Raw genomic sequence first — 12,269 nt, 5'->3', positions numbered from 1 at the left:
TTACAAATTGAGCATAAATACTACATCTTCAGTGAAGCAGCATTAAAGCATATTATTAACCGGAGAAGTTAACAGAAAACTGCAAAGTTTAAGTAGCATCACTAGTCAAACTAGTGATCACTATCATAACATAGCCTATTAATAATTTTAACTTGCATCATCCCACGCTAAGTAATAGATCACGGTCGTACATGTCCATCATTTTTACAGCTGCATGGTCAGAAAACTAATAATCTCACCGATGCTATCAGGCACGTTTTCCAGGTGGTTCTGTGAGAGCAGCAGGTCAGTGAGGGCGATGAGGCCGCTGATCTCGGACGGCAACTCGGTGAGCTGGTTCTCGGACACATCCAGACACACCAATCGCCGCAAGCTTCCCAATTCCTGTTAAAAAATACGAGCCGTTTTACAATTCGCTTAGAGCCGGGATCGAACTCCTTGGACCTCTTTAGAACGGATGCATTTCATGATTATTATTTAAATGGGTACAATAATATTTCTTATGCTTATTGAAGCCAGAATTCTTTCTATTCCTGAACATGTTCAAGTTCATGTTATTTATAGGTAAGTGTCAGAAAAATGGCAAAAATAACAGATGAAGACAGCTATATTATGGCAGTAAAGTGTATTGTGAAAATTTATAATGATATTGATTATATTGTCATATTGCCAAGCCTTAGATATGTTGTGTGTTATTTAGGCTAAGACAAAGCCAAAATTAAATTAAGAGTGTCTAATACAAACGATATATAGTATAGTATATACACACTATATGAATATATACTGTATACTATAATATATACAATAAATAAATGAACTCATTCATAAATATAATAATAATTAAATATAATTAATTTAAATATAATTAAATAATTAAAATATAATATAAAAATAATTTCCACCAGCGTAACAAAAATAAATGCTATTATTTCCAAAATGGAAAGTTTTATAACTTTAATTAAAAAATTAAAAAGGTTTATTTTTTAGTTATGTAACAGGATACATTTCTTTAAAAACATTCATTTAGTTTTAGTAAGGCATGATACCATAAGTACTTTTTAAAATAAACTCGTGAGAAAAAATTCTCTGTTTTTTTTTCCCCATCTCTGGATTGATGATGTATGATGAGTGCCTTTTGGACATTTTCAAGCCAATGGAGTTAAGTCATTTTAAACCTTTCCATTAATATCTGAATAGGTGGTGGAATTTTTTTAAACAAGTGGTTGAAAAGAAAGTTAAAAGGTGACTATAAGTGATTAGCAATTGTACACAACATGAAGTAGGGGCCAAGACCAAACTATCAACACTAGCTAATAAAATAAGTGTTAAGTTAATAAGTAATAAGTTGGCTCAATGCTAAGTGAATTGGATGCAGCATGTACTCACTGGGGGGAGGGAAGAAAGTTGGTTCCTATCCAGCCACAGCTCACGAAGGTTGGGCAGTGCCCCCAGTGTGTCCGGCTAAAGCAAGAAAAAAAAAACAGTGAGTGTGTGTGTGTGAGTGAGTGAGCGAGCGTGTGTGTGTGGGAGTGTGCGAGTGAGTGAGTGTGTATGAGTGAGTGAGCGTGTGTGAGTGAATGAGTGAGTGAGTGAGTGTGTGAGAGTGAGTGTGTGAGAGTGTGCGTGCGAGCGAGAGTGAGTGTGTGAGTGAGGAGTGTGTGTGTGTGAGAGTGAGTGAGTGTGTGAGGGTGTGCATGCGTGAGTGAGTGTGTGAGTGAGTGAGTGAGTGAGTGAGAGAGAGAGGCCTGATAGAGTGCTACACGTCATTTTTTAGCAGGAACTTGAACTCTGGTCATCAATCTGATATAAACACATACTAGTGCTCTGGGGTTGGAAACTTGAATGACAAAGTAGTTCGAATGCTGCTTGGTGAATTTCCCACTGCATACACCCAAACAAAAAAAACAATCTTTATCTGAAATTTGGACGTGGTAATGAAGCATTTTCCGACTCCTAAACTGCTCTTTTCCCCGTTAATGAAATACAACACAACCTTGCAATGCCACCATAGCAACAATCTCATTCAGAAAAGAGTATTCTCTCAGGTGGTAGGTGTGATGGATAGTGTATGCAGAAGGGAACTGTGGGTAGGGCTTTGCCATTACATCACCAGCATTGCCCGGGTGACGCCTTTGTGTGATCCCGTATTGTTTACTCTGCCCCACTCAGACAACTACTGGGCGTTGCCATGACGGCGTGAGATAGATCGAGAGCCGCACCAAAATCCAAACAAATAAACCTCAGACTCAGGAAAAAAAATGAAGGCAGTAGCTAGAGAATGTCAGATGGCTGGCATTGTAGCGGACATTAGGGGTACGTCAACTAGGTGAGATGTATTCGGCTTTTTCTTACCAATACTTCCAATTGATTGCTGCCCAAATCTAGCTGTTCCAGTTTAACCAGGGAAGACAGAGAGCTGCAAAACCACAAAACAGAGCAACAGTCAAAACACACACATGCACAATGCTGTCATCTCTTTTACTTCTATTATTAAAGCTATCACAGTAAATAAATCCGTAAATCTGCTGTATTTTGGGGGCAGTTTGTCCCCAATAGCCTGAAACTTTGAAAGGTGTAAAAGACATTAAACTTACGTGGGTAAAGACTTCAGTAGATTCTCCCTCAGCTCCAAGGTTACCAGGTTCTCCAAGCTATAGTGCAGAAAATGCGACAAATTAGAGAGACAGAACGAAAAGAGGTGGAGAGCGAACACAGTGTTAGTCAGATGGTAAATTTATGTTGAGACAGTTGGTCTGGAAGAGTGAGGGGCTCCTCCATCTGCAGGAACACTACTGACAGCCAAACCCTGAGCTCTGTGCCTCTGTTTACAGAGAGGCCACTATTTCTGAATTAGGGTAGACGATCTAATCTACTATACTTCAGTATTTATGCTATTGGGTGTGTGTGGGTGGGTGTGTGTGTGTGTGTGTGCATAAGTATTTACCTTCCAATGTCATTTGGTAGTGATTGTAGTGAAACATCATTGAGTGCAAGGTGGGCTAGTGCTTTAAGCTGTGTAAAGCCATCGGGTAATCTGAGAGAGAGAGAGAGACAGACGGAGAGACAGACGGAGAGACAGATAGATAGAGAGATAGATAGAGACAGAGAGAGACAGACGGAGAGACAGATAGATAGAGAGATAGAGAGATAGATAGAGACAGAGAGAGAGAGAGAGAGAGAGAGAGAGAGAGACACAGACGGAGAGACAGATAGATAGAGAGATAGATAGAGACAGAGAGAGAGAGAGAGAGAGAGAGAGACATAGATAGATAGATAGATAGATAGATAGATAGATAGATAGATAGATAGATAGATAGATAGATAGATAGATAGATAGATAGATAGCGATAAGGAGAGAGATAGATAGATAGATAGATAGATAGATAGATAGATAGATAGATAGATAGATAGATAGATAGATAAAAACAGAGAGAGAGAGAGAGAGAGAGAGACAGACAGACAGAGAGAGGAGACATAGATAGATAGATAGATAGATAGATAGATAGATAGATAGATAGATAGATAGATAGATAAAAACAGAGAGAGAGAGAGAGAGAGAGAGAGAGAGAGAGAGAGAGAGAGATGGGGGAGCAAAAGATCAACAGAAACATTGTTTTTAACATACAAAAAAAGAAAATAAAAATAATTCTAAGAGAGAAATCTGACCATGTTCACATCCAAGAATCAAAACCGGTGTGTCAAAAAGGGGGGTAGGTGGGGGGGGGGGGCAAATTCTGGTAGACTATAGTGACATGAATAAATTTTTTAATACTAGTACTTTGTTTTGTTTATCATTTTGTATATGTGTTATATATTAACATATATAAAATATGTCAATGTGAATCTGGATGGCTAAGGAATGGCTGCAATTTCTTATAATCACCACAGACAGGCATGCCTTAAATAATCATCATAAATCATCATCAGGATGCGGGGCAGTGACACTTGGCGGCAGTACAGCAAGCACGGAACACAGTTATTAGTCACTTATTGTTTGGTGTCGTAGTAAAGGTAAATTTCTCCAGAATGACTTCTTGTCAGACTTGCAAAACCTGGATTCAATTCATCCAGAACCGCTTAAATCATACATAGTACCTCTGAATCCAGCTGCAACATGCCTGCTCAGATCTGCATGGAAATGCAAATGTACTTTCCCCATACACACTAGCCAGCTTTATGATGCGAACAGTTGCTCTTCTTTTTCTCGCCATCCCCTTCCCCCATACTGGCCTTCTAATGTGTCACACTTGCATTGGAATTTGGGGCTCGACCGATTCACTAACCTGGAAAGGGGGTTTCCACTGAAGTCCGCAATCTCCAGCGCCTTACAGAACTTAATGGTCTCGGGGATCTCAGGAATGTCTAGAGAGAGAGAGCGAGAGAGAGAGAGAGCGAGAGAGAGAAATTAGGTGCGAAGTCAGGAAATACTTCATTCCCAAAAGAGAGTGTTGCAATCAACAGTCCACTTTTTCAGGTGGTTTTAATGGTTAACAGATGTCCAGGAAACTTTTATTTTGTTTGTATTACATTACACTGGAATTGCAATAAATAGTGATGGACTGTGATTACGGAATGTTTCTTCCATCAAATGAGACTACCCAGAATCCCAGTTTTGGCAGGAATGTATAAAAATGTAAAGGCTGCACAGACAGCACTCAAAACATCAACACATGGATATCACTCTGGTCAGATTCGTCAGCGATTGCAATTCCCTATGACAATCAACACGGCAATCAGAGATGATGTGATTGACTGTACAACACCGATGGGAAAGGAAACGGCTAGAGAGAGCTGACATTGTGTGAATGGCGGCGTGTTTGCACAGTGCATGACACAGCTTGCACTCGGGCTTCTGATAGCGACTGAACGACAAGGACACGCCGAGGGCGATTCCCATTCTCACACTCGAGTCTAATTCTGCCAAAGTCACATCCAGGACGTTATGTATCGGATCTGTGGTGAAAGTACTGGAAGTAGTGTTTACAGATCACAATGTCAGTGATGTGTCCATGACGTTTATAGAAATCACGAGGTTTAAATTCCTTTTTTGTTGAATGTGCAAAATAGCCTCATACACTGAGTGAAATATTTAAGATGTGGTGGTAGCGCAGTTACAATGGCGGATAGTAGGAGAAAAACGTTCAGCAAGATTAGATATAAGTGATATCAGCCAGGTTATCACTAAATACAGGATCATTATTAATGAATGAATGAATAAATGTAGACATTAACAGTAAGAGTATGCTGCAGGATTGCACACTGATCAGCCATAAGATTAAAACTGGCTATTGTGTAGGTCTTCCTTGTACCACCAACACAGCCCTGACCTTAAGCATGGACTTCACAAGACCTCTCTTGAATCCTGTAATCCGCGACATGGAGTCTCCATGGACCCTTCACTCCCCACAAGCATCAATGATCCTTGGGTGTCCATGACCATGTCACTGGTTGTCCTTCCTTGGACCACTTTTGGTAGGTACTAATCACTGCATACCAGGAACACCACACAAGATCTGATGTTTTGGAGATGGGATGTAGTCGTCTAGCCATCACATTTTATCTTTCACCAGTCGCTCAGATCCTAACGCTTGCCCATTTTGCCACATCAACATCGAGACCCGACTGTTGACTTGAGGCCTAATAATATCCCACACCTTGACAGGTCCCATTGTAATGAGATAATTAACGTTATTGTTATAAATAAATTAGAAGATGTTGAGGATGGATTTGTACTTCACTGTATCAACATTAGCAGGTATGAAAATGTTTATTTTTTAGTAAACAAAACTCAACATGCTTTGTATTGTTTGTTAAAGTGAATACCTTTACTACACATGGAGCAAGCAAGAAAAATCTGTTCCATGTAATAATCTGTACAGACATGTCCAATGTGTCAGAGGACTTATGGGTTTGTGTTGATAACATGTGACAGCGTGAGGGCGTATTTCTGTATGCGTGTGCGGGTACCGTTTCGAGAGATGTCCAGCTCCACCAGCTGCATGAAGTTGGCCACCTCAGGGGGAAGTCTCTGGATCTCATTGTCACTCAGGCCTAGCTTGCGCAGGTTTAGTAGCCGGAAGAAGGGCTGAGGAGGGTGGAGAGAAAAAAATAAATCACACATTAATACAATGGACGACATTTTCAGATAAACAACATTTGATCATTTACATTTAATTATTTAAAGACATAATTTGCAAGTCAAAATCATGGTGTGTTTTTATATTTATTTCCATGAGCAAGTAACACAGGCAAGGCTGATAAATAAGATTGCAGGTAGCACACACTTGTCCTTACGTCCCTTAATAATAAGGGCACAACAATAGTTTGTTGTGTATGGTCCGATTCAAGGGTCTAAATTCAATATGGCTAAGTATCCAACCTACTGCATAATAACATAGGCTATCTGTCATAAAATACCCGTTATGAGGTGTAACATGTAGTGCATTTTAATCATGCACAATACAGTAGCTTTGTCATGAATCAGAAGAAGCTACATGGATTAAAAAAAACGTATAAAAGCTCATAATTATCAGCATTGGCTAGAGTCAGTGGCAAGCAGGAACAGGAAGATTCCTACAAACTCGTGATGGCACAAACATGTCCATGCATCTGCACTGACATCAACCTTTTGTGAACAAGCTAAAAAACTCAACACACACACACCATGCTTAAGATCACAATGAGTAAACATAAGAAAGCACACCTACAGTGGCGTGAAAAAGTATTCGCCCCCTTTCTGGTTTCCAGTTTTATCACACATAACTTTTAGTGAACATTTTCAGATCAAATAAAATGTAATAGGAAAAATGCAAAACTGATTTTAAAAAAATCATAGTTTCATTCATTTTAAACTCTTTTTTTTTTAATCAGAGAACATTGTTTAGTTGATAATTAGATGCATCGCCAGGCTTCACTGCAGCCAGCGGTTGAGTTTAAACAGCATAGATATTGATCTTCAGTCCTCTAGCTCTGTGTCTCTACAGGCACAAAATGCCACGGACTACGAAAATTCCTGAAAAGCTGAGAGGAAAAAGAAAGGCTGCTGAGATCTCCTTGGACTCTAGTGAACCACAGTGCAAATGGAAAAGGCTTGGAGCAGTAGTAAATCTTCCCAGGAGCAGCTGACCTGCCAAAATTTCCCCAAGAGCACAGCAGCACCTCATCCACAAAGTCTCAATAGACTGCATTAAAACTTCAGAACTGCAGCCCTCTGTAGCATCAGCTAAGGGCAATAGTCATTACTCATCCATAAGGAAGACAAAAACAAAAATGGCCTGCATAGGTGAGTAGCAATGCAGAAAACACAGTGCAGCACAGATTTGCTTTAAAAAAACAAATACAAAGGATGAGGCTTTTGGGACAATAAAGACACCAGTGATAGTATAGGTATGTTTTGCTATATATTTGCTATATATATTAGAAGGAAGCAGGAATTCTTAAGGAGCTGGTCCATCTGAATGTGAGCTGACGCTAAACAAAGTGGTGCAGCGGGATAATGATCCAACACACGGCAGCAAGTCCACATCTGAATGGTCTAAGAAGCAGTCTAATCAAAGCCCTGACTCGAATCCAATAGCGGTGATGCGGCAGAAGTTGTAAAGAGCAGTTCATTCTCGAAGCAGCTCTGCAAAGACACATAGGCCAACATTCCTCTACAGAGATGTGTGAGGCTCATATCTGATTACAGAAGACATTTAGGAGCAGGTGCTGCCAAGGTGCTCAGACCAGTCATTAAGTTTAAGTGGGGTTTTTTTTATGTGAAAACATTCAGTGCTCCAAATAGGTAATGATAGAGAATTTCAGAATGGGACAAACAATTTTAACACCTTTTTAGTTCCATACACTCCTATACACTATATTGCCAAAAGTTTTGGGACACCCCTCCAAATCATTGAATTCAGGTATTGTTTTTCAGGGGTTGGGTTTGGCCCCTTAGTTCCAGTGAAAGGAACTCTTAATGCTTCAGTATACCAAGACATTTTGGACAATTTCATGCTCCCAACTTTGTGGGAAGAGTTTGGGGATGACCCCTTCCTGTTCCAACATGAATGCACACCAGTGCACAAAGCAAGGTCCATAAAGACATGGATGAGTGAGTTTGGTGTGGAGGATCTTGACTGGCCTGCACAGAGTCCTGACCTCAACCTGATAGAACAACTTTGGGATGAATTAGAGCGGAGACTGTGAGCCAGACCTTCTCTCATCTTTCATCAGTGCCTGACCTCACAAATACACATAGTCAAAAATTCCCATAAACACACTCCTGAACCTTGTGGAAAGCCTTCCAAGAAGATTTGAAGCTGTTATAGCTGCAAAGGGCGGGCCAACTCCATATTACATTCATGTGCATGTAAAGGCAGACGTCCCAAAACTTTTGGCAATATAGTGGAGGTCTAGTATCATGAGGTCACTTTTTGAAGAGCAAAATCCAGAACATTCCAGTGCCTATGACTTGCAACACACACTCTTCTCTCTCTTTGCCTGGCACTCAGTCAGCCTGAGCAGCAGTACTGAAGCAGACATCACCCAACAGAGAATCCAGTGTGTGCTAAACAGAGCCAGAGCTATTCGTGATGTGTATCTGATCCAAAAAAATTCAGCGTGCTTCACATTGCCTGGTACACAATGTCAAATCACCGAAATCAACTTAAGCGCAGGCATGTGGGAATGTCCAGGGCTGAAAGCTGCTCTTTGAATGCAGAAAGATGGGAACAGATAAAGAAGGACACACAGAGAGAGAGAGAGAGATCTAGAGAAACCTCATTACAAAATAAATAGTGCAAAGACATAATTATGTCTCTGAAAGTAGATGAAGTGTAAGCAACAGAAAGTCTCGAAGGAGGTGAAGTGCAGCTTCAAACAAGCACGGCTTATTTAACCCTGCATCTGGTTCTGACATTACACACAGCAGCAGCTGGTTGCCTCTGTCTCCGTCCTGGTGGCAGGTGATACGTATCAAATAACAAAACAAAATATGAACCCTGGGTAACCCAGATGGGAGATACGCGGATGCACACACGTGCACATGCACAATGAAGAACACTTGATGCTTAGCACAAAAATTAGTAAAGAAGGTTTTTGGGGGCAGATCTGTGCTACTGATGCTCAAACCAACATGGATAATGACTCATGGAACACGTGTCTGAGGTATTTTGTTTTCTTGATGTTGGATATGGCTGAACACGACCGTTAGAGAATATGACCGCTGTCCGCAGAGCAGCTTGTGTGCTGGCTGTGAGACGATGAGGTCTGTTAGAGGAGGAAGCTCTCCACTGAAGAGCTGATTATATACCAACACAATGAGTCCCTTTCACTAGTGCAGCCAAACCGTCGGGGCAAGCCAGGGACCATACACTCCAACACTGACTTTTTCTTTTTCATTTTTTTGCACACATTAGATCTTTTCCATTAGATCTCTTCCATCCGAGTTTCACATGCATCCAGATGACAGATAACTGATGAAGAATAAGCACTTATTTACAATCCATACATCATTTCAGCACACAAGGCTTTAAATGCTTCAGGTAATGTCTTTCCATTCTGTAATTATTTTTCACGTGATCAATATGTGGGTTTGAGGCATAAGTTTTGGACAATGGCCTGCAAAATGGCCACCATCAGCAATTTAATCATCGTACCAACAAGACTCTGCAGGTTCGAGCTTCTGTAATTCAAGTCTTTTACTGAGTCTTTAATGGTTTTTTACCTTCAAGAAGACGGCTAACTCCAGGTTGTACTTGCTTCTTTCTGAATGACATCATAAAGATAGCTTCATTTTATAATGCTGCTGTTCAGACCAGAGATGAGTGTTGGGCACCAGAGCTCATGAATTGATGGTGTGTGACGGTAAATGCCTGCTACGCATTATGTGAATATTCCACCCCTCTTCTCATGTGTTTTTAATTGAAAGAGTCTACATTTAGCTTTGTAATGGTGCATTTTGGGGTCAAATGGAATTGAGCTACAACTATATCCACTATAATTAACTTTTGTGGGCAATGTTTTTGGTGAGAACTTAGGGATTACACCCCATCAACTGTCCCCTGAGTCAGCACTATACAACTCCACCACATCATGTACAGCTTTTTATTCAGAAATTTAAACCAGATTCAGTGTCTAGTGTCTGTTCTAAGTGTCCAAGCAATAGCAGGAATAATTCTATATAATAAATAGAAATAAATAATAAAGTGTCAGGGAATTGTACATGTAGGTGCCAGGTCAAGTAGCTTTTATTTATTTGTCACATATACATTACTGCACAGTGAAATTCTTTCGTCGCCTATCCCATCCTTGGAGGTTGGGGTTAGAGCGCAGGTCAGCAATGATGCAGCCCCCCTGCAGCAGGGGTGTTAGGTGCCTTGCTAAAGGGCACAACAGTGGCAGCTTGGTGGTGCTAACTCAAAAGAAAAGCATGCATTTGTCCAGAATGTCCTTATATGCTATAGAGTTTAGATTTCCCATTACTGGGACTAAAAGACCCAAACCTGCTCCAGCATAATAATGGCTCTCTGGTTTGTAAAGGTTGTAGTGGAAGAACTAGAGCGTCCTGAACACCTTTGGGATGAACTGGAACGCTCAGACCTTCTTGTCAGAAGTCTTGCCAGGATCTAGGCCTTCTAGCAGAAAGCATGGAGGATATTGTAACAGCACAGGGACTAAATCTGGATATTTAACAAGAAGAAGAACTGAGGCCAAGAAGTCTTTATTATCGCCGCACATACATTACAGCACAGGGGAATTATTTTTTTTGCGTATCCCAGCTGAGGAAGCTGGGGTCAGAGCACAGGGGCAGCTATGATACAGCAGGGAGGGTTAAAGGGCCTTGCTCAATTGCCCAACAGTGGCAGCTTGATGATGCCGGGGCTTGAACCCTGATCCTCCGATCAGTACCCCAGATCCTTAAATCATTTGAACCAAGCACATATGGATGTGATAATCAGGTGGTCACACACTAGATACAGTGTTTTGCTTTGGTATCATTGTGATACTACATGTGCTATCAGAATCAAACTCAACATAGTGATGTCAACCTACTGCAATGATAACACGCACAGTTCCTGGAAATACCAAAGACCCCTTTCACACCCACACTCTTCAGGATGGAGATGCGAGTGTAGACTTTTACTGCCCAGAAAGTTTGTCTTGTAACTTGTCTGTGGCAAGTCATGTGAGGGAGTTAACACCTACATCAACATGACTTTCAATCCATGAGGTCACTTCATGGATTTGACAAACTGGTAGGAGTAAAGTGAGTAGCTGATGCCAGAACATTGCTCATTCTCATTAGTACATTTATTTACCTGATCGCATCTACCAAAAGAGTGAAAACGTTTCTTTGTACAAGACGTCTGAGCGTTAGCTTAACGGCCAAGCAGTCGAGTCATTAAGGAATTTTTTTCTTCTATTATGAATGTGGAAAATTTTTTACGTTTTTCTCTGTTTAGCTGTTCAAGGTCACAGAGTTCAGAGCAGTAGGCTGTAGATGTAACTGCTGACACCGCAGTGGCCCGTGCGCTGCATTCGACTGAAGACAAAGCATAAAGCGCATCATCTGCTTTGCATGAGTTTACAAATATTTAGATACTCGAGTATGCATTGTTTGGACAATAGAAGGACGGGGATATTTGAGCAGGAGATTGAAAGAGACAGCATGAGCTAGATGAAACTGAACAGACCCCCACGGGTAAGCGGAGAGGAGAGACGGGCTGCAAAGTCAGCAGGAGCATCAAAACGTGGTGTCATGAGTAACGGAGCACGCATTCGGCTTTCTGCTTAATGGCTAGCAGATGTGCAGAGGGGAGAAAGGGAAGGCCGGCGCCGGCCCGAAGTGTGTGCTCCTTGTGACGGGGTTAAATTAGCCCAAAGCTCCCACTTTAACAGAGACGTCGTATAATCTTACTCTACTTATACCACAGCGCTGTTTCTGATTGGTCAAAAGGTTTCGATTAACTTTCTGCACAAATTTTGCAAAATGGCTGATATTAATGCTGATACTCTTCTTTTCGTGAGGAAGTGGTGAAGCTTTATGTGAGGAGATATTTATTTAACATTTATCGAAGGAGTCTCGGGTGTCAGAGCTTTGTAGGAATCGATAAGATTTTTTCGCCACAGGAACAGCGAGTTCTTATTATTATTTTATTTTGTCTTATTAACTTTAACAGAGAGAGAGAGGAAAAAAAAGCAAAACAAAGACAGCCTGGTGAGAAAAGAATTATTTATAGCTGTTGTAATGAAAACGCCAACAGGAAGCAACTTGTCTTGTGGATGTT

General features: G+C 40.9%; 1 protein-coding gene across 16 annotated transcripts in view; it reads right to left on the bottom strand.

Annotated features, from left to right (window-relative positions):
• The window catches only part of scrib (scribble planar cell polarity protein), a 79,324-nt gene that overhangs the window by 36,472 nt on the left and 30,583 nt on the right, over window positions 1–12,269 (bottom strand). For all 16 annotated transcript variants that reach the window (XM_058394456.1, XM_058394463.1, XM_058394468.1 and 13 more), the window contains exons 2-8: window positions 5,968–6,085; window positions 4,284–4,362; window positions 2,945–3,034; window positions 2,595–2,651; window positions 2,353–2,416; window positions 1,387–1,461; window positions 240–384 (exon numbers count right to left, since the gene is read on the bottom strand). In XM_058394456.1, coding sequence (XP_058250439.1) covers window positions 240–384; window positions 1,387–1,461; window positions 2,353–2,416; window positions 2,595–2,651; window positions 2,945–3,034; window positions 4,284–4,362; window positions 5,968–6,085 — 628 coding nt within the window. The remainder of the gene's footprint in view (window positions 1–239; window positions 385–1,386; window positions 1,462–2,352; window positions 2,417–2,594; window positions 2,652–2,944; window positions 3,035–4,283; window positions 4,363–5,967; window positions 6,086–12,269) is intronic.

The sequence above is a fragment of the Hemibagrus wyckioides genome, linkage group LG07 (assembly GCF_019097595.1).
Source record: "Hemibagrus wyckioides isolate EC202008001 linkage group LG07, SWU_Hwy_1.0, whole genome shotgun sequence".
Classification (NCBI taxonomy): Eukaryota; Metazoa; Chordata; class Actinopteri; order Siluriformes; family Bagridae; genus Hemibagrus; species Hemibagrus wyckioides.
Note: the sequence above shows the minus strand (reverse complement) of the source record. Positions and strands in the feature narration are given on the sequence as shown.